The sequence below is a fragment of the Agelaius phoeniceus genome, chromosome 1 (genome assembly GCF_051311805.1).
Source record: "Agelaius phoeniceus isolate bAgePho1 chromosome 1, bAgePho1.hap1, whole genome shotgun sequence".
Taxonomy (NCBI): Eukaryota; Metazoa; Chordata; class Aves; order Passeriformes; family Icteridae; genus Agelaius; species Agelaius phoeniceus.
This window is the reverse complement of record NC_135265.1, coordinates 92,464,759-92,486,202: the sequence shown is the minus strand read 5'-3', so window position 1 is coordinate 92,486,202 and position 21,444 is coordinate 92,464,759. Positions and strand designations below refer to the sequence as shown.

General features: G+C 38.5%; 1 protein-coding gene across 1 annotated transcript in view; it reads right to left on the bottom strand.

Moving 5' to 3' along the window:
• The window catches only part of CTNNAL1 (catenin alpha like 1), a 58,213-nt gene that overhangs the window by 14,795 nt on the left and 21,974 nt on the right, over positions 1 to 21,444 (bottom strand). Inside the window, exons 3-9 of the mRNA XM_054627808.2 lie at positions 15,372 to 15,559; positions 10,239 to 10,358; positions 7,977 to 8,066; positions 7,498 to 7,668; positions 6,266 to 6,466; positions 4,337 to 4,423; positions 1,186 to 1,344 (exon numbers count right to left, since the gene is read on the bottom strand). Of these exons, the coding sequence (XP_054483783.2) occupies positions 1,186 to 1,344; positions 4,337 to 4,423; positions 6,266 to 6,466; positions 7,498 to 7,668; positions 7,977 to 8,066; positions 10,239 to 10,358; positions 15,372 to 15,559 (1,016 nt within the window). The remainder of the gene's footprint in view (positions 1 to 1,185; positions 1,345 to 4,336; positions 4,424 to 6,265; positions 6,467 to 7,497; positions 7,669 to 7,976; positions 8,067 to 10,238; positions 10,359 to 15,371; positions 15,560 to 21,444) is intronic.

Genomic DNA, 21,444 nt, shown 5'->3' with positions numbered 1-21,444 from the left:
AAACAATTTCACATATTTATGACTGAATAAAACTGAAAGTAAATACACATATATAGAACTTGGAAAAACTGTAGAATAAATAAGAACAGGCTTATTCAGCAATAAGTAAGCATGTGGAAAATTTAGGTTTTCATCATCATCCAATGGACTAAATTATCTTTGAGCAAATCAGTGCCAAATTAGTTTAGGGAAGTAATACCGTTTCCTTCATCTTTCCTTCATCATCAACCTAGAGTGCACTTTGGGTTGAAAGGAACATGGAAGTTTTCAGATCAAAAGGAATTTGTAAGACAGAGACAGCACGTATGAAACTTATTGCACATCATCAGACATGCTACAAGGTCTCACACACAAGCATTATTTAACCTTTGGTTATGCCTGAAAAAAAATTGATGTCTCACTAGAATACTGAATAGCCACAGATCAAGGGGACATTAAATTAGAAATTAAAAATTCAAAGCATTGTTCCGCCAGTCCTGGAAGTTCAAGGGTGTTGCTTCTACATATTCATATTTCTGGGAGGAATCCTCAAGCCCTGTATATCATATTTTTTTAGAAATGAGTATTGGATACCATGCAAGTACAGCTGCTGGCATCACTGTATTTCAGATCAAAGTGATCTATATTTGTATGTTTCCTGCTGGCATAGGTGCCTCTGCTCATCTGTGAGAGACAGCAACAAACTACACGTTGCTGACATCCCCTCCACACACTGCTTGTCACAAAGGAGGAAGATTTTCAGTGGCCCTCTTGACTAATCTTCAAAAAATCAAACTCACTGCATTAAGAAACTTAACTGTATATCTCCAGCATTCTTGTATACCTGGATTCAGCTATTGCTGGATGACTGCTGCTTGAAAGAAAGGGGTGATAATTTCCTCTTGGACCTAGAAACTTACTTTTTTACTTAATATTTTAGGCCAAATGTCTACGTACAGATTGAGTCTAGATCCATGAGGAGAATGGGCACGAATGTAAATCCCTTCTATAACACTTGCATGCCATGGTGATGTGATGTATCTGGCTCATACCCTGACAAGAACAATCCAAAATTCAACAGCATACTAGGAAAATAAAATAAAACTGCAAAAACACAGACCAAAGCCTTCCTAAAGAATAGACTGATGCAAATCCAGCCACTCATTTTCTAAGTGTCCTATACAATGAAAGCAGGTGTGAACTCACCTCAACAAGCTGTTCCTTCTGCTCTGATAGCTTGCAAGTATATTCTGCTACAGCTTCAAGATTTCCTTCTACTCCTGTGATTTTTAATGCTTTGAGAACCATATGATCTGTATGGTATTTTAGAAGATCTGCTGCCAGAGATGTTGCTGCACTGTGGACCTTGAATAGCATTAAAAGAAGAAGAGATAAACCATGAAACAGAAAAAAAAAAGTCTATCCAGTACCAAGTCAAACAAGCTTAGGAGACAGATTAATTTTTCAAGAAGCAAAAACTTCACTGGCATGAAAGCTCCTATACAGCTTGCTTATTATCTGGAGTTTTAGTTCTTCAATTACTATTCAAAGATAAAATCCACTGCAATTAAAAAAAAAAGCCAAAAAACTCTCCCCACAAACAAGAAAAAACAACTTCACAACCAAATATGGAGAGAAACAAAAGAGCAGCTGGGTAAAATGAGGCCATTAAGTCATCACACCACTGCTTTCTGATTATGTTACAGCTGAGGAAAAACCAGATGTATGAATCTGTGGGTCACCAAGTTTGGCATAAGCAAAGCACAATGGCCATCCCACTTCTCCTAAAGAACACACATTGAACTGTGTGAATCAGACTGAAGCTACACAAAACTGAATTTATAATGTATTAGAAATTAGAATTATCAGTAATACAAAGAAAAGCTTGAATATAATCAGCTTGTGACACAGCCTTAGGAAAGTACAAAGCACCTTTTCTACAAGGAGATGGGTCTTGAAGGAGTCTCAATCTCCCAACAAGCAAGGAGAAGCTTCTCATTTAAACACATCTCTAAATCCATATACAGACTCAGAAACTGTCCTCTGAATGACCCTGGTTGAAAACAGGTATCAGTGACAGCTGCTGCTAGTCCTAGTAACTAGTCACTAGGTTACCTGCACCCTACAATCAGCCCCCTCTTAAGAACATTGCTAAAACCAAAATAGCAACCTCTTTAGAAACAGCAGAATATGCTCCTAGGACTATTGTGAGTCTTGTAATGCTGCACTCACTTTACTAAACTAGACCGAGTACAGAACAAACTTGGTGTTCAAGAGGAAGTATTTTTCCAGCTCTTATGAATGTGATGAGCTTGGAACTCACTCCATAGAGAAGAGTTTTTACTGGAATGGTATGCTGGGGTTTTTAATTCACTGGATTCCATTTTTACCCCCTTCCTCTGGCAGTACTTCCTGTGCATCCAGAATTAGGTTCTTCTGGTTTTTTAATTTCACAAAGGACAAGAAAATTGAATTGTTGCCTCAAAACCTGCTGCAATTGTTTTTTAGAGGGGGAAAAACAAGCTATGACAACCTGTTATAAACTATTTATATAACATTGCTCACATGGCATTAAAAATTAGCACAAATCACTAATCCCAGAAATGAAGTCAACTCTGAAGAAAGGATATCTGAAAGGCTTGTAATGCTGGAGTAGGAACTGGCAATTCTCATTTATATGTAGACTACATAGAGATCACCTTTTCATTAGAGATTCTTTTCATCCTGATCCAAAATAGAAATATACTTCTACTTAATACTGTCTCTGATCATTAGCGGTAAAATCATCTCAAGAAAGGAATACAACTTCTGTTTCTTCCATAAAAAGACAGAGAGTTAACTACTTTAACAAGGCTGTCTTTTGTTCTCAGCCACTCAGGCTCTCAAAAACATTTTAATTATAGTCACAGTATTTGAATTTAACCAGTAGAAATCCTGACTGACACACTGGGGCATCCCAAGTCAGACTGACAGGAGAGTCTTCAGCCATGTACAGAAGCATGGCCACTCTGGGATCAATTCAATCACTACACAGAGAACAACAAAAACAACATAATTCTCTGAACTTACTTCTAAGAGCAAGAATCCTTTCTTTCACACAACATATTCCAGCCACCTGTGGCTTTATGATCTATGCAATTAAATAGTCACATCCTAATTTGACTGGGAACTCTTCCACCTCATTCAGCACCTGGGAACAATGTTGCTCAAGAAGGATAATCTCACAGCACTGTGAAGTGCTCACATTCCAAAGTGAAGGCCACTTTGGCAAAGCACTGCTGTCTATTTCCTCCATAATGGTGACCAAATTACAAACCAGCACATAATCAAAGTGCAAAAATTATCTATCCTCCACTTTCTGGAGCCTAACACTGGGCCTGACAGCAGAAGTGCAACTGAACTGAAACAGATTGAAAGCACTGTTCAAATCTTCAGGACAGCTGCAGGAACACAGTCCAGAAGACAAAATTTCTCATTCTGCCTATGGTAAAAAAGGGGAGCCCAATTTTTTCAGCAATTGAGATTTTCCAGTTACAGGAGCTGACAGGTCAGCCTAAACAAGTTCACCACATTTCTCTAACATCTTTGCACTGCTCTGTGTTGAAACTCACTGTTCTTAATCTTCATTTCTCCATCTGCTTAAAAGAACAGCAATTTGAAGCAGTTGAAAAGATAGCAGAATCATGTGCAAATATTTAGGAAGTTGCCAGAAATCAGATTCTCTATTTGCTTCAGTTCTGTGGAACAGACAAGGCCCCAATGCTACCCTCACTAGGAAGGGTGAAGACCCTGAGCAGCAAGTGCAGCCCATCCCATGTACCAAATGAGGCAGCTATTCCATGTGTGTATGCAAGCTGACCTCAGCATACTTGCACTTAGGAAAAGAACAATGTACTACAGACACACACATAGCTGACAACTGCTGAGAAAAAACCCCTGAGTATAAGGCACTGTCATAACACATTTCTGCTAAGGAAATCAATAGGAAAAGTTTAATACAAATAAACTGCAAATGTAGTTTATTAATTTAGGCACACACTAGAAGAAAATATATTTACAAACAGTGATGTATGCATCCCCAAGGGAAGTTTGCCTTTACATTTAAAATAATGGCAAGATATAGTACTTGCTTCCAAATACTTCTTTTTTGGGTTAGCAATGAACCTTTGCAGCCAACAGATTTCTAATCAGTAAGGACAAAGATGATGTAGCTAGATCCATGATCTAATTCTGATTTGGTTACTCTTGTCTATCAGCAGGCAACAGTATTCTTGGGTACAGTACCCCATTTTACAGTGGGATGGAAAGTATGAAATTCAAACTTTTATTCACCATATCTTGCTTAAGCTGTACTTACCTCCCTTTTAAGTTCATTCATGCACTGGCACGTTTTTAAAATGGCTACTTCCAAGTCTTCCATGAGATCCTTTGTCTTTTGGTTTTGCTACAAAGCAAAGAAAGAAGCCAACAAGACATTACACAAAAAACCCAGCAAACGCCACCTTGACATCATATGTCATGAGCTCAAGAAGCTTTAGAAGACAGCCTTTTCTTTCTAGATGAGATGCTCTCACTTATGCAGCCTATCTATATTCTACTAGAAAAATTCTTTTATAGAAACATTTATCACCAAATTAAATCTAAAACCAATTGTGAGGCAATCTGATTGTCTGCTTGTATTCAACAGGAATTTATTTCTAAACTTCACTGAGCTTTTTTCAGGAAAAGGGTTTCCTTGACATCTGCCAGAAATCATCTACCTGACCATCCTAAAGTAAAACAAGCATTTAAGGCTTTTTTTTTAATATAAACATCTTTTTAAAATAAAGTGGTTCCTTAAAAATGTTATACCAAATGTTTTATATTGAATTATAAGATTGGTTCTTCAGAACATTCACCTTGCAATGAAACTGTTGAGCTGAAACCAAATATCCACCTCAGTGAGTTGTTATTATTTTTCCTGCTACTGTGTCTTTAGTCACAACTAGGCTGGGTTATTTATTAATGAAAATTCTTAATGCACAAGCACACATGTGCACGTCCAACTATTTTCACAGATCATAAATATGCATAATCTTGAACTAGGCTCTCATTTATATCTCTTGAAATGAAGCCTGTAAATTATTTAGAGGTGACTATTTTCCACCAGTAAAGAGCTAAGAAATAACCACGTATCCTGGTTTTGGCTGGGATAGAATTAACTTTCTTTATAAATCTGGCATGCTGCTGCTTCAGATTTGTGATAAAGGCAGTGCTGACAACACAGTGTTAGTTACTGCTGAGCAGTTTGCACAGCTGCCTACCAGGGCTAACCACCAACACCAAGCTAAACATAGGTTTAGCTCCTATAGTTAAAGGGAGTCTATAAAATTGATATTCTGTATGTGTGTTGTTTGTCATAACAATATTCTGTATTATCAGTAAGATTTATATGCCCTTCAAACTGCACTACTGCATTAAAAACACACCTGACAGCAGTACCTGATTCAAAGAGGAAAAAAGGAACAAAAATGCTTTGTCATAAGACATACACTCAGTTAAGTAAATATCCTATACCAGGACACATATGCCTTATTTCGGAGCGTTGATAAGACCTTGTGCTACACATATCCCCAGGAGCAAGACTGAAAGCAAGTCAGCATCAAAACCAGAAGCTGCATTTTCCATCTCTGCTTTTGCTTCCCCTTTTGCATGTATCTTCTATCATTTTCAAGGAACAAGTAAGACAAATGATAGAGGCAGGCTTAACAGCATTCTTTTCTAAAAGCTACCATCATTTAAATAATGAAAAAAAGGACAGACAAAAATAGCCTTACTGTTTCTCTTCTCTCTCTATAATATTAAAACCCAGGCAAATTTTACAATGTTTCCCTTTCCAATAGTTTAACTGTTTCAGTTGAAAACAAGAAAGAAAACTGTGGTCACAGCTATGGGATCAAGACAATTGAAATCTCTGAACTACTCCACCAAAAGACTTCACTGTTTAAGATTGTGCAATGATACTTCTGTTCACTGCCATGTTTACACTCTCATCTTCATTAAAATTAGTCTACTGCCATCAGTAGCCTAATTTAGCCATCAAAGAATCAATGAAGCAATACCACTGGGTAGGGGGAGGACAGAACATATGGAAGCTGCAAAAGCACAGAACAAACTGGCTTCCTTGATCAGCTCCCACTGTGAGGAATACACCCAGTTCTCTCTTCCTAGACCAGAAGAAAGACTGCATTCAAAATTTCTATTCAAAGTAGAGATGAAAAGATTTACTTTGCTAAAAAGCTCTTACAGCTTGCATCCACACTGAAACCAGCTGCTCTAGTTCCATTTTAGCTTGTTTAGACAGCTCCAAAATGTGCTCTCTGTGCTCATGACTGGTATAGGCAGAGTCTGTGAAGTCTTCTGTGTGTTCCAGGATAACTTCCAGCATTGTTGAAAGGTTCTCTTTTGAGAGAAAATAAAGATTCTCACGGAGACCTTCCACCTTATTCTGAAAAAGAAGCACATCATTTCCTTAAGAATTTACGTGATTTAGTTGTGACGCAAATGCAGAAAGCAGATCTATCATTTTACTTTTTTTTTTTCTCCTTAATGCTTTTTAAAATTACTCCCTTATGTTCAAAGTAGTCCAACAATTTCCTTGTGTCCAGACCTTCAGTTTGGGGTTTGGGATGTTCCTTAAAAGTGATAATACAACTAGCAGTTTACTAGCCCCTTATCAGGAATAGCAGCAAATATATAATTGTATTCCTTATCAGGAATAACAGCAAATACATCATTGTTCTACTGCTGTCAAGAAAAAGTTTCTAAACTCAGGAAGTTTCAGAAATTAAATATATGTTCCAATTTTGTTTGATCCTTCCACATCCATGTAATCCATTTTGAGTAGTTTTCTAAAAATATGTATGTAGCAAATTTAATACTTTGGGGCACTCTCAAAAAATTTCAGTGGAAATTCAAAGAGGGGAAATGGATAAACAAATAAATTGAATCAAAGTGACACACTCAAAAGCAGTAAGCCACGGTTGCTCATTAACTGTTCTTAATGGAGTATGAAATTTAGAAAAGCCTTTATGAGGAAAAAAGTCCATTGAGCTACAATTTCAATTCAGAACATTTCTTTTAGATGCCAGTTTGCTCATTTAAATGTTTGTAAGAATATTTTTGTGTGCAGTTTTAAAAACATTAACACTTAAAAAGCAAGAATTCTCAAACAACTATTTTAATGAAGGTCTGAGCAGATCCTGATACTTCAGTTTATTCAATGTCAATGCATCACCTCAACAACATATTAAGAGTTCTGAATGCACACTGATTCAGAAGGAGAGGTGTGTTTTGGCAATGACAAATTATAGTCACCTCTTGACAGATTCTCTAACAGTTTGAGACAGTTATTTAAGTCAACACCTCTGAAGAGATGCAGCTCCATGATCTCAAATCTAAAACCAATTTTTTTCCCCCAAAAGCCTAGTTAAGAGGTACTTTATTGGCTGTAGAAAACAATATTATTTCTACTCTTACCTTGAATTCTTTGATGCCAGAATATATGCTGATGGGGGCCATTTCACTTTCTCCATTTGGTCTAGAGTCAGTTACAATTTCTATCACCTGTTCCAAAGCTAGTCTCATCCGATGAAAAACTCCATCTTTGTTAATACGAGCAGATTCACAGTCTGGATGCCTCAGACAAGTCTTTTTAAAGAAAGCAGAGTAACTATTATGAAAGACTACACATGCAGTATATTGAAATGAATGCTTCCTGCTAAGGCAAGTCTAGAAAATGATTTTAGAATACGGAATTCTTTCTGCTAAACTGCTGTTAAGCTGAATTCACACCGCTACTCAGAATACAGAGATTTTCTTTCCTCATTCTTTACACTTATACCCTCCTTTAGCATGAAATCTGAAGTGAGAGAGTGAGAGAGGAGAGTCAGCTCTCCTGGCAGATGCCATGCTTTGTGATTTAGCCAAGTTGTGTAAGGGTGCACAAACTCACTCACCTTTGAAGCAGTCAGGAGCATCATAGTGCACTTCTCAAGAACAGCCCTAGATGCTGCCATTCTGGCCTTTTTCTTCTCATCCTTCAAGTCCTAAACACCAAAAGAAAAAAAAAAGACCCAAATATTGCACAGTATCTAAAATATTAACTTGTGAGACTGGAAAAAGAATTCTTGCAGGTGAATGGTTGTGAGAAAGCTTTCTAATTTCTGACAACCGCTATTTTCAGCCTAAGTCATGATCTAGAACTTACTTTTCAGACAGACTTCAATTTATGGATTTATTCTTGGCTCTATTCAACTCAGATTTCAAAGAAGGAAGATCTCCAAGATATAGAGCATGTTATGTAAACTGTTGCTAATTTTGATACCTTTATCATAAGGCATTATTCATAAAACAGAAAAATGAAGTGAAAAGAATAGCTGCCAGGAAGTATTTTCTGAAATGGAGGGGAGGGTAAGGCAGAAACAGAGAACACCTGATTTTCATTATACTGCAGTGGAGGAAATGTAAACTAAATCTTTTCTCTACTTCAGTGTTATATTTGCTACATACCAGTAATAAAAAAAGTCTTAAGAGGCTGTAAAAGCAATTCCTTGGTATTTCTCTGCTCTGAGTACAGAAACTTATCAAGAACTTTCCAGGCAAATGTGGATACACCTGCAAAACTGAACTATACCCAGCAAAATTCATCAAAATAGAAGAATTTAGACTCCAAACCAGGATGTGGGGGAAGAGGGCATGAATCCCTCAACATGCAAGAGGGCCTAACAAGAGGAAGAACTCAGAAAGCTACATCTACCAGCTTCTCACTGCTCACGAGGACAGCTGAGTGCTGAGTGTCAAACAGGCAACTGAATGGGATGAGCTGAAGCTTTACAAGATGTAATTAATCCTAATATACCCTAGATTAACAAAAACACCCAGATAAATCACAGCAGCTGCCTGTTTTGACATTTTTATAATGTCTGTATTTAGCAACTACAGAAAATCTTTAAAATCAAAATCACATTAAAAACCAAATCAATAAAACAATGAAACAAGAAAACAGTTGATTTCTGAAATTCTGACATTACACACTGATAAATCTGATGGCACTCAAGAATTTATGGCACACTTAAAAATACTGTGAGAAAATGCCCCCTCCCCATAAAACCAGTAGTGCCACATAGCAGTTTACACACTGTAAACTGAGCACATCAAGAAAGTCCTGACACAACTGAAAAAGTGGTAATGTAGCACTCTTGCCAAAAGAATCAAGTAGGCACAGAGGGGAGAGCAGAAGACCACTTAACACTGAAAATCCAGTTGAAAAGTGAATGTAGTTGAAAAGTGACTATGACTTCCTAATTAATGCATGTTTCCCTTTCAAAGGAACAACTGCTTCAGGGAAAAAATACTTCAGAGAAAAAAAAAGAGTTCACTTCTAAGCAGGTATTTCCTTTAATTTTAAGTAGCTTTCCCAGTTCTTTGACACCAAGCATGCACACATCAACACTAAAAGGAAACACATGATGCTGGCCAATTTGCTTATACAAGCAGATTTCTGAATTTTGCTGGATATTAGGGACTATGTATATTTATACCAAACCCTGATTTAGCTCTGAGCAGAGGACTGGATTATCAAGGGAAAGTAACCACAGCTCACAGCGGAAGTCTTAAGCCTTAGCACACCCTTAAATTTACATGGAAGTAGTGGGGAAAAAAGCTTCCAGTATGGATGAAAGGCTTTGAAAGAGTAGCTGCCTGTGAGAACTAAAACTCATTGCCCTAACATAAGAAGGTTGCAACCTAAACCTAGAAAAATGTTTCAGAATAATAATAATAATAAACCAAACTCTAACAAGCCACCAAGCAGATGCTTTATTAGAATCCCTTTGGAGTTTTAAGATAATGAAGTGCTTTCACTGCATGCAAACATCAAATATTTCTGTCAAATAACAAAAGACAAACTCTCTAACAGAGTAATGAGACAGAAAGGTTAGAGCCAAAAGAAAGTGACGGAAGCCAACAGACAATGAAAATAACACACACCCAGGCTTCTGGAAGATATGCAGGGCAAACAACGCAGCCATATTTCTCAGGCTGAGCTTTAAAATCAAAAGACGTGTTTTGGGTGGAGCAAGGAGAGGGCACATTCCACAGACAGGACACCAGCAATTGTTTTGTTTTCTTTTATCAGCCCAGAAGACCCTATACCTTCCTGATAACAAGATGAAGATGATACTGTGCAACATCTCTTACAACTCCATACTAACACTTACATTTTGCCGATCTCCAGTTAAATGGGCAAACTCCACCATTTCATTTCCAAACTGGCTGAATATCTGTACAAACTCCTGGAAACTACTGACTTTTTCTAGTTGTTCCATTGTTGCAAGAACCTGCAAGATAAAGGAAAATACAGTAGATTAACAAAAACCATTATCATTGAACTAGGAGTACTATTACTTACAGACACTCCTAAGGCGTATAGTTTAAAATGTATATATTTGTCACAACTTAAGCAATAATAACTCAGCCAGAAATCCAATGTGAGTTAATTATCATGCTGCATTCAAAGTGAGTCATTTGTTGTCAGCCCTCAAAAAACATTTTCCTTGCTCTTCACAATATGAAGCGTAAGAGTATTGATGGATTCAGTTTCCAAATTCAGGAAAAAATGTGGTTTTAAATTTAATATGACAGTAACAAGTGCAGATGATACCCCTGTGTTGTAACTCTCCATTTCAGATGCCTCACTTTTAAAGTCTAAAATCACAGTTACACAGATGTGTTTCGGTGGCTCTGTATATTAAAAAAAAAAAAAAAAAAAAGGCAACAGAATTCAACAAAACTGAACAAAAATGTTCAAAATAAGTGAATTCATAGTTTTGTACTTTTCATAACAACCTAGTCTAACTCTGGAGATGTCTATTAGGTGCATATAAAACAAAGAACTAAATAAACCCAAGTTGTACCAAGTTCTTACTCAAGATATATAAACACATGTAAAATCAGCATTTTTTAAAACATTCAGAAAGACTATCATAGAGCTTATAAATTACTGATTACTGAAGGTATCCTGTGAAGTCACTACATTATGGATTATAACATCTGCAAATTAACATCCGCATTTTTCAGGTTAGACATATACTTGCTAATCTCAAAGTGATCTTTCAAATCCACTAAATGTCTTCAGAAGGGAAAACACTCAAAGCAGTTCTGTATTGTCTTTCAGACTGGAGATAAAACACCACATGAAAATTTAACAGACTGTACTTGAAAGGGAGAAACTTCAACTGATTTTTCCTTTTCTATGCCAAAAGTATCTCCCCACAACTACAAAAACAGTGTACACACCTGATTATGACCAACTCCCCCTTCCCTGCAACCCTGGCAAACTCTCCTAGAAGCACTCATTTGTTTGTGGCAGAGCAGCCACTCAATCTCAGCTGTAACCTAAGTAAAGCAAATGTCCCACTGCAACTGCTGTGGAATTCACAGCTTTATCAAGCAATATTAGACTGCAATCTGTCTGAGTATATTATGTTGGGCAAACAGTTCCACAAAGGCTGCAGAAAGGAGTTTTCCTGATTGGGCTGTTGATATATGAGAAAGGCTGGAGTACGAAGGACTTGGAAGGAAGATGCATTAAGATGTGAAAATAGCAGTATGAGAGTGGAAGAAGGAGAGAACCACAGGATTGGGAAAGTGAGGATTTAGAAAAGTAAATGTGGATAAAAGAGGAAAACATACAAGCTAAGGCCCAACTTTATCTTCTAAAAATAGACAAAGAGAAATATTAATGATGCTCAACCGTTCCAGGTTTAATCAAATGTGGTACTTTATGAATCAGACCTTGGTTGCAAACAACTCTGTTACAGTTTTCTGTGTTTTTCTCATGACAAATTTCTTGTCAAATAAAAATTACAGTGAAAGCACATGCATTTCCATTACATTAAATAATTCTAGACATCCCAGGCAGAGCTGACAGTCAAAAAAACTGTATAGACAGCTCTAAATTTATCTAAAGCTTATTCAAGATGCTGATACAATGCAAAATACCTGTGATGTCTTCCTAATTTTTTATTTTAAAGCTTTTTCAACAAGAAATATGCAGATGGTAATGAAGACATAGATCTATTAATTAAAAGGTTAAAAAAAATGTTAAAAAACCCAAGGCTTTAAGCTCTTATTAACATCTAAATTAGCACTAGGTATTGCAACAGGATGAATGTCACCTTGCAAACAGCAGTTGTAGGCTGACATCACCTCGGGGCACATCTATATTTTGATCCAAAATGAACAATGCAGCAACTCCCCCACTATCTGTCACTTCCCTGCTTATTGTTCTGGCTCTCCTAACCTGACTGGTGACAGTGAGTGGAGCAAAACCTTAAGCTCACCAATGCAGTGACTAAGTCTGTTGGACAATGAAACTGATTTTGTAAGCCAGGAAAGATGTGGGCAGGTATGGAAGAAAATGAAAGCAATCCAAGAACACAAGGACAGCATATATGGTGCAGAGAATGTGGAAGCAGGAACAGGATCACTGGGGATCATCAGCCAGAGGCTGGATTCTGGAACAGATCACCATTCTGGAAGATCTCAATCACTTCATTTGTCCGAAAGAATTGATGTCTCACCACTCATCTGTTCTTCTATCCTTTGCCCTTGACTGACTCTTTATTCACATGAGGAAGACAATGACAATGGGAAAAAAAAAGGTGTTCAGAAATAGGCAGTAAAAAAAAAAAGGCAATAGAAGTTTAACATTAGGCATTCAGTCTTTAAGATAAAAATGGAGCTGAGATCTTTTGGAACAGTGATGCATTTCAAGAAGCCAGAATCTTCTCCAGTTGGCAGCACTGATCATCCTCTCCCTACTTTTCCATCCTCTTTGCCATATCATACTACACTGTCTCAAAGTATTTCTGTGCACTTCTTAAATCCCTATCCATATTATCCCTCTACCACAATGTCTCCCTACAGGAAGAACCTCTTTGCTATCCATCCTAGTGGTATCTGACACACTTTTTGGAAATGTATTCTATAAAAATTAGGACATACATAAATATTGGGCCTGTATAACACCCCATCATTTGTTTAATCTGGTCCTGGAGATGTGAATTGCTCTACTGGTACCACAGACAAAAGCAGACTTTCCCAGATGTGCACTATGCACAGAAAGGAGAATGCAGTAAAACCCAGGAGATCCCAAAGACTAGCTGTGTCCTGGGGGCATCAGGCACAGCACTGACAGCTGGGTAAGGGAGGTGATCGTCCCATTCTGCTCTGCACTGGGGTAGCCTCATCTCCAGTGCTGGGGACAGTTTTGGGTGCTACAATATAAGAAGGATATTAAGCCATTAGAGAGTGTCCAAAGGAGGGCTATGAAGATGGTGAAGGGCCTTGAGGGGAAGCCATAGGAGGAACAGCTGAGGTCACTTGAAGAAGAGGAGACTGAGGGGAGACCTGACTGCAATTACAACTTTCTTGTGAGGGGAAGAGGAGCAGCAGGCACTGATCTCTTCTGTGATAGGAGCAGTGACAGCACCTGAGGGAATGGCCTGAAGTTTTATGTAGGGAGTTTTAGATTGGATACAGGAAAAAGGTTCTTCACCCAGAGGGTGCTTGGGCACTGGAACAGGATCCCCAGGGAAGTGGTCACAGCACCAAGTCTGACAAGAAGCATTTGGACAGTGCTCTTGGGCACATGGTGTTACTCTTGTGTGGAGGGATAGAATGTAAGAAAATAAAGATAGTGCAGAAGGTAGTTTCACACCTGAGGAGTTGCAGCTGCACTGATCACCAAAGATTAGGAACAGGCCTGCCCTTAATAGGCCACAGCTGTGTCCAATAAGAGGATGAGTGCTACAGAAGAGTGGGTTAGCTGGGTGAGGAGAGAGTTGGAGTTTGTTGGTTGTGCTGTGAAGAGAGATGGAGTTTGTTGGTTGAGCTGTGAAGAAGTCAGTGCTGTGAGGAACTACCCATGAGAAATCACTGAGAAGGTATGGGAGATTTACAATAAGATGACAACACTCTTGGGGTGTTCTGTGCAGGGCCAGGAATTGTACTTGGGCCCCTACAACTCAGGATATTTTAAGATTCTGTTCCTATGGCTATCAGAGTCAAAAACACTCAGTCTAGACTATGAGATTGCTTGAAATGCTTTCAAAATTAAATGCTACACCTATGCTTACTATATTCCCAGTGGTGTGTGACAATATTTTCATATATATTTAAAATTATTAGAAACCTAGCCTGCTCCTTCCTTATCCTTTCATGACATGTGCATTTGCACAGTTCCTCCATAGCCTAAACCTGCCACTTTTGGAAAGGTAAATTAATTAGGATTACTGCTTGGCTGCAGACGACAGCAGAAAAGCAGCAAAAGGTATTAAATGCACCATTCTGGTCTTCAGTGCAAAAAAAGACCAATGCTGCAAGGAACTCCAGAAAACTGATATTGATAACGCTGCAGCCAACTGAATCAACTACTGAGAGAAGAATGAGTACAAAGACAGGAGATCAGTGCTGCCAAGTCTAAAGCCAGAGAGAAGCAGGTAATTTCACTGGTTTTGAATCCTGGACTGAACTAAGTGCCTTGGATCTAGGTGCTGCAAAAGAGTCCAGTGGGTCTGGAAAGTAAACCGGGACATAGGACGTGGAAAGAGGGGCGCTGCTCTGGATTACAAGCTCAAAATTAATGGAAACCCCCAGGCCTTATCAGGTTCTCATTTTTCAAATAAAGGATTTTTCTATTTTTGTTTTAGCACATTGTGACCAAAAAAAATGGAAGAATATCCTACAGGCAAGAGAGTGAAGTCTGCACTGCATAAAACAGATTATATCTGAGGTTAAATGGGCCTTCATAGATTATTTAAACCAACCAAGTCTTTTCATCCTAAGTTTCAAGACCTAAGTTAAACTGCACAAAAACCTTTTCATCTGTAAATCTCACTTCACTGGAACAGACATTTATGTGCATTCCTCACTGCTTTTTGCCTAGATCCCATAATGCTCTCCTTGTCTTGATCCTGACAGAACAAACATCCTGTCATTAGCAAGTAGAAGATTTATTGACCATTTTATCAACAGACACACTTTTCACCTCACAGCAAATTTAAAGTTAAATAAGCAGTAACGCAGCATCTTCTCCAACACAGTAAGTGAATAAAGCAATGTGGGTGACATAAAATGCAGAATCAATGAAAATTGTTATTTTAACCCTACTGACTTAGAGCCATCCCTTCTCAGATACCTGCTAAGTAAACAAGTATGTGCAAGACATTCATTTAATCTCTTTATTTTATAATTCCTCCAGAGAGACAATGACAATATCACATTTACCACCACTCTTTTGCACTGACTACAGGTATCAGTTAAACATAACAGAAAAGAAGCTACAATACCTTGTTCCTGGAAGTTATAATTTGCTTAATAACAATTCTGTCTGCTAACACCAGCACCTTTGTGACAGAAGAAAGCAACAACCTTGCAGCTTTCACCACACCCGTTTTGTCCGTAAAGATTGTTATGTGGCTATCAGATTCTGGATGATCCAAGCTTGCCACATCTGTAAGCTGTGCAATTGTTTCACCTAGAAGGAAAAAAAAAATAAAGTGACTTTCCATACTTAGAAGAAAGATACTGGGCTATTAAACATTCTTAAGTTCTACCTTTGAGGGGTAAGACACTTTCAGAGCTATCTACAACTCTTTTTATTTCACTTTACTTCCTTCGACTGACTGCTGGTGGCACCCTCTCCATATTTAAATGTGGATTACCATTCACTACTACCTTATTCTTCCATCTGTAACATACACTTAATTTCCTTACAGTAATCTACAGCTATTTGAGGGGGGAGTGATGGGAAGAATTAAGGAGTGTGGAGGGAGAAAACATTCATGGGAGGTATTTTTCTGATTTTAATAGCCAAAGTCACACCAGTACCCACACTTGCAGCATCAATCCACTGACAGAGTGGGATGCAGCAAGGAAGAAAGAACTATGAACTCCCCTGCACTTTGCAAATTTCAATTAGCATTCCCATAATTTATAGGTTTCCTATTCCTGTAGAAGTCTCCAGGCATGAATAATAAAGAGATTCCAAACATAACTTCACAGTTTGGAGGACTGAAACATTACTGTGAGACTACTGCACTTCACATTCAAAGGAGGGCCACTAAACAGGGCACTGTCAGAGACAGGAGAGGAAAAAAAAAGGCAAGGAAGTGCTGATTTTTGGTTCAGCACCATCTTTTTATTCAACTTGCATTTAGTTAAATAGACAGTTTAAAAGGCTTAATTGACCACTTTTATTTTTTATGCAGGTAAAAACTCTACATCCACTGCTGCTAATGGATTTCCTTATCTGAGAAAGAAACACAGACCATATCCAATTGAATCTTCTGGAGTACCTTAGATAGTAGTGCAATACAGGAGAGACAGAGCAATTTGTTAAGTCTGTAACCAGAGAAGGGCTGCTGGGAGACATGAGTTTTGTTAGCATGCAAAAGATGATCAACCTACAGCTGATCTATAGATCACCCTTAAAGATAAAACCTAGGAGATTTGATCAAATTCCCTATGACTCATCTTCAAAACCTCAACAAAGGTAATTCACCTAAGCAGGCAAAATACTCCAAAAGCCTGATAAAGCCAGTGCTCCCATTTGAGGAACCTGAATTATTCTGGTACTCCAGAAATACCATGCACTATAGAACAAGGAAGGCCTGACAGTACTTCAAATCAAAGAGCTCCACATTTCATAGTGCTTCTCTCCTCTGATAATTGTAATCCCTTGGGTTCTTAAACTGCCTAAATAGTATTGCATCATGGAAAGGAACTTCCAGTACATTTGCTGGGATCAGGCCAGGTCACAAAAGGCATGCTCCAAATAATCAGTCACCCATATGCTGTACTATGGTACAGTCTGAGACAGTAAGCTCCACAGCTGAAGGCCCTAGAAATGGATAGAAGCAAGAGGACTTATAAAAGTACAGCTGCAGCTCAAAGAGTGAGAGGCATTCCCAGCAAAGCTGTAGGACAAGTCTCCAGTCGGGTAAGGGGATTATTTGACAGTAAAACACATTGGCCATTGCCTTCTCCAGTCCAATTCATTTCACTACACACCAATCTCTACTTTTTCACCTTTGTCAGCAGATTAACCTATTTCTGGGACCTCACAATATCTGTGACAACATAAAATGCTGTAGAATCACACACAGAACAATTAAAACAGATGCAAAGTTCTTTTGGCAGCCAAGAAAGGATGCACATCATTATCCCATTTCTTATGTTATGGGATTCTCCTCCTAGAGGATGAATCAAGTCATAGGTGAAGCAGCTAGTCATAGAAAGAGTTATCAGAGAACACTGAAACACCTGCAGTATTAAGCCCTGTAGGGGCTTAATTAAGCTTAAAAAAGGAGTAAGCTAAGAGGAACAAGACCTGTTAGGGTAGAGATGGAGCTAGAGAAGTTATACCCAGCTGGGTATACACCAGTCCCTAAAACACATCTGAGCATGCCAAAGAAACAGTTCAGTGTCACTGTAATTCTCCTATCATGACTGAGAGATTATGACAATTGGGTGATATTTCCAATGATAGAAAGACAACTCTCTCCATGTCAAAGAAGGTTAACAAAAAACCCCAGGTTATTGTGGGCTAGTCAGCCTCACATCAGCCTCCAGGATTACCATTAAAATAATCTTGGAAGACATTACCACATTAAGCAGAAAAAAGCAATCAGGAAGAGCCATCACAGACCTGCCAAAGTGAAAGTCCCTTATTGATCTGAGTGCCTTTTACTATGAGATGACACTGTTTTTAAAAAAAGAAAGTAACAAATGCTGTGCATCTCAGCTTCAGTATGATCCCTGCCAGGATCTCCCATAGTTTCCTTATAGCTTCATCTAGGGATATGGACTAAGTGAACAAAAAGGTGGATAGAAAATGAACCTGACTGTTGGGCTTGGGAATGCTGATAACAGATACAAAGTTCACTGGGCAGTCAATTTCCAGTGGTGTACCTCTGGGACTGACAGGAGTCATCCAAACTATTCCCTGGATGATTATTAGGCATGCTCAGCAAGTGTGTGAACAATACCAAAGTGGGGGAGTGTCTGATACTGTGGAAGGCTAGGCAGAGGAACAGGCTGAAAAAAATCATCTGATAGAAAATCTGTGAAGTCCAACAAGAGCAGTAAATACCACATCTGGGCCAGGGTAACAATACTCAATCCTACATGCTGAGATCAGATGTCAACAGGGAATCTTCATGGGGAAAGACATGGGGGACAACAAAGAGTTCAACAGGAGTCAGCAATAATGAACGGCCAGCTGCATGTGGAAGGCTGCAGAAATGATTCTTCCCTTCCTTTTGGCACTTGTGAGGCAGCATCTGGAGCACCATGTCCACTTCTGGGCTCCTCAACACCTCAGCTGACACAGTGGAGCGAGTGACATAAGGGGAGAGCTCCAAGGGAGGAAGTTTATTCTGCCCCAAGAAGGGAAGGTCAGTGGCAGAGCTTTCTGGGCTCTTCATCTATCCCCCCAGGGGGCAGGTATGGAGACACAGACAGACTGATCCCAGTAGGTTTGGTGATGGAACAAGACGTAAGAAAATACTTTCGCCACAGCAAAGGTAGTCAAACACTCTTATGTAAGGGCAGAAGAAAGAAGTAAGAAATGAGCAGTGTACAAGAAATTGCATGATCTCCGTTCTTGGGAGTTAAAATGACCCTTACAACTGCAGTTATTCTGTGATTCCATTTATCCATTTAAATTTCCATTTTTCAGCCTTCTTAATTTAGCTCTCTCTGTACTAAAACCAAAGCAAAAATAGCAGAGAGCTATTTATTGCTTTTATTTTACTCCATGTCTTCCTTTAGGGCTATGTAGTCATCTGGCAGAGAATACTGGAAAAGCTATGACACTTATTCCTGACATGTGCTTTCTCTTTTAAATTAGCCAGTCTTTCCTAGTTTTTAGACAGAAAAGGAAGACAAAAAAAAAAATCACAGATGGGCATCTAAAATGTGCTTCTGTAAGTTAAATTCCACTACTATACTGTCACTGTAAACATTGACACAGTGCAAGAATAATGTTACCCAAAATCTGCTACATGACCCTCTGCAGTGTTTTAGGATTCTATTTTGAGTCAATCAAATTACAAGGTTTATTACAAGGAAATAGTCATAACAAGTCTGAAACATTTCAAATCACTGATTATACCCTTCTCAAGAAACAGCTACAACATCTGTCATCCTTCAAAGCCTCTGCAGAAGATGCAATTGATTTAAAGACTCCCTACTCTTCTCAGAAATTGAGATGCTTAATGTTCTAAATCCTTTTGTGTTGAAATCTTTTATGCCTTGTAAAATCTCCATTCCTAAGACACAATCTAATTTATTGGCTAAAAAGAAGTATGAACAGCTCTACCAGATTCCCTGCCCTAAAGAGCAAAGGCTTTCTGCTGCCCATGCCCTCAGAACATAGGGTTCATTAATACAGACAATATTCTTGGCTATAATTGTCCAGAAAATTTTTTGGCTTGCTTGGGAACACCAAAGTTATTAAAAATGGCACTTGAATAACCATGTTCAGAAACTGAGTTCAGAGGATGTTTATCCATTCAAAGGACTATGTTACTGTGTCCAACACTGAACAGTCCACAGAGATACTACTGGCTCAAAAAACCCTCCATCAAACAAATAACCAAGAGCAAACATGTTTGCTATACTGAATTTCCCACGTAAGCCGTAAGTTAGATCTCAAATGCAGGGAACAACTGAGCCATGCCAAAGTAAACGTGAGCCTGACAGAAATGTAAACAGGCCGTATCTTCACTCCTCTAGACTGAGGCTATTACTGCATAACAGGAAATAAAACTTTCAATACAAAAGAACTATAGTCTTTTGCTGGGATAAAGTATTCCAGACTATTTTTAGGTTATGAGCTCCTCCTGCATACAGTGATAGGGAGAAAAAAAATACTTAACCACAGCATAACTGGCAAGTCAAAAAATAGAGATTCAACTGCACTGCTCTTCCAGCAGCTGAGATTATCAATGTGAACTTTGGCAATTTTGTCCTGTCAGCGTTTTACTTGGATCTCTGAAGAGAAAACACATGCTTCACATAACAAATTGAATGTTTTAAAATTAGGACATTTCTGTTTGCAGCCAAGTTTACTGAAGCAACTAGGAATTTTCAGTCTAAAGTTTATGCAGAATAGTCCTTCAAATCACAAGAACAATCATTCATCAGCAGCATGTTTCTAGACATTGTGATTCATTGTTGAGAGATTTTCAGAGGATTCCTTACAGCACCATGCCCAATTTCTAAGCTTCTTTTTTCATTTAATCACAAATAATAGTATGAACTGCATCCCCAAAGTCTGAGGCCAGAACAGTGATCCAACAAGGCATACACCAGTTAGGTCAGCAAAGACAAGTTCTTCAGAACTCTGAGGTAATTTCAAAGATAAAAACCAAACAGCCACCCAAGCCCCCTTTTAAACTTAACAGATCAGTTTCAAGTACAGTAACCCACATCTTGGAGCAGAACATTGTTCCATCCTGCAGTAATCAAGACATTAGTGTTGAAGGGATGTTGAAGGGTCATTTATTTGTCCCCACAACAGAAGCTCAAGATTGTCTCCCTGAAGCCACAGCAAGCAGAATGTGTATCACACTTGCAGGTTCATCCACCTGCTCAAATTGGGAAAGCTTCAAGTAAATCCAAAAGTATGTGAAAGCAAGAACAAAAACTCACCCCACTAACAACAAAAGGCAGATCTAACGACTTCACTGCAGATCTAAGAATATGCATTTACTGATGACCACTGAAATATTAGGCAAGGAATAGTATTTAGTATCTAGGAAAGCAGTTTTTTGCATGACACTGGCATTGTCTTACAGCATCACAGAATGCAATCCCCTATAAGCCTAAACAGAGTCTTCTGGGGGAAGGAGAGTGACAGCAGGCAACTCAATTATCCACACTTCACATTCAATTCATACACACAGCAAGTTTGCAACAAAACTTGAATCCAGCAAAAAGGCCAGCACAATATGATTTTCATTCTAGTGAGGGGAGTCATCAGATGACTGATGTGAGTCATCTTACTGAGTCCTGATGAAATATGGGTTGACACTGACCTTCATTCAGACACTGAGATTTGGAATGCAGTGACCTCAATAGTATAACACTCAAATAACTTAAAATACTCCACTGTTTTACCTTGGCAGCAATAAACTCTAAAGTTGTACTCCCAACACTCTGTTCTTTGTCTGTCGTAACATCATAAAAAAAGAGCAATCAGGTAATTCCTTGAGGCAAATGATCCTATAAAAATCAAAGCCAACACACAATTCCATTCCCTATTTGTAAGATGACAGCAATTTAAGTAAGTGACAAAATCAGGGAACAGATCAGGCCTTGAATGAACCAGCAGAGGAAGGTTAAGCAATTAAATAA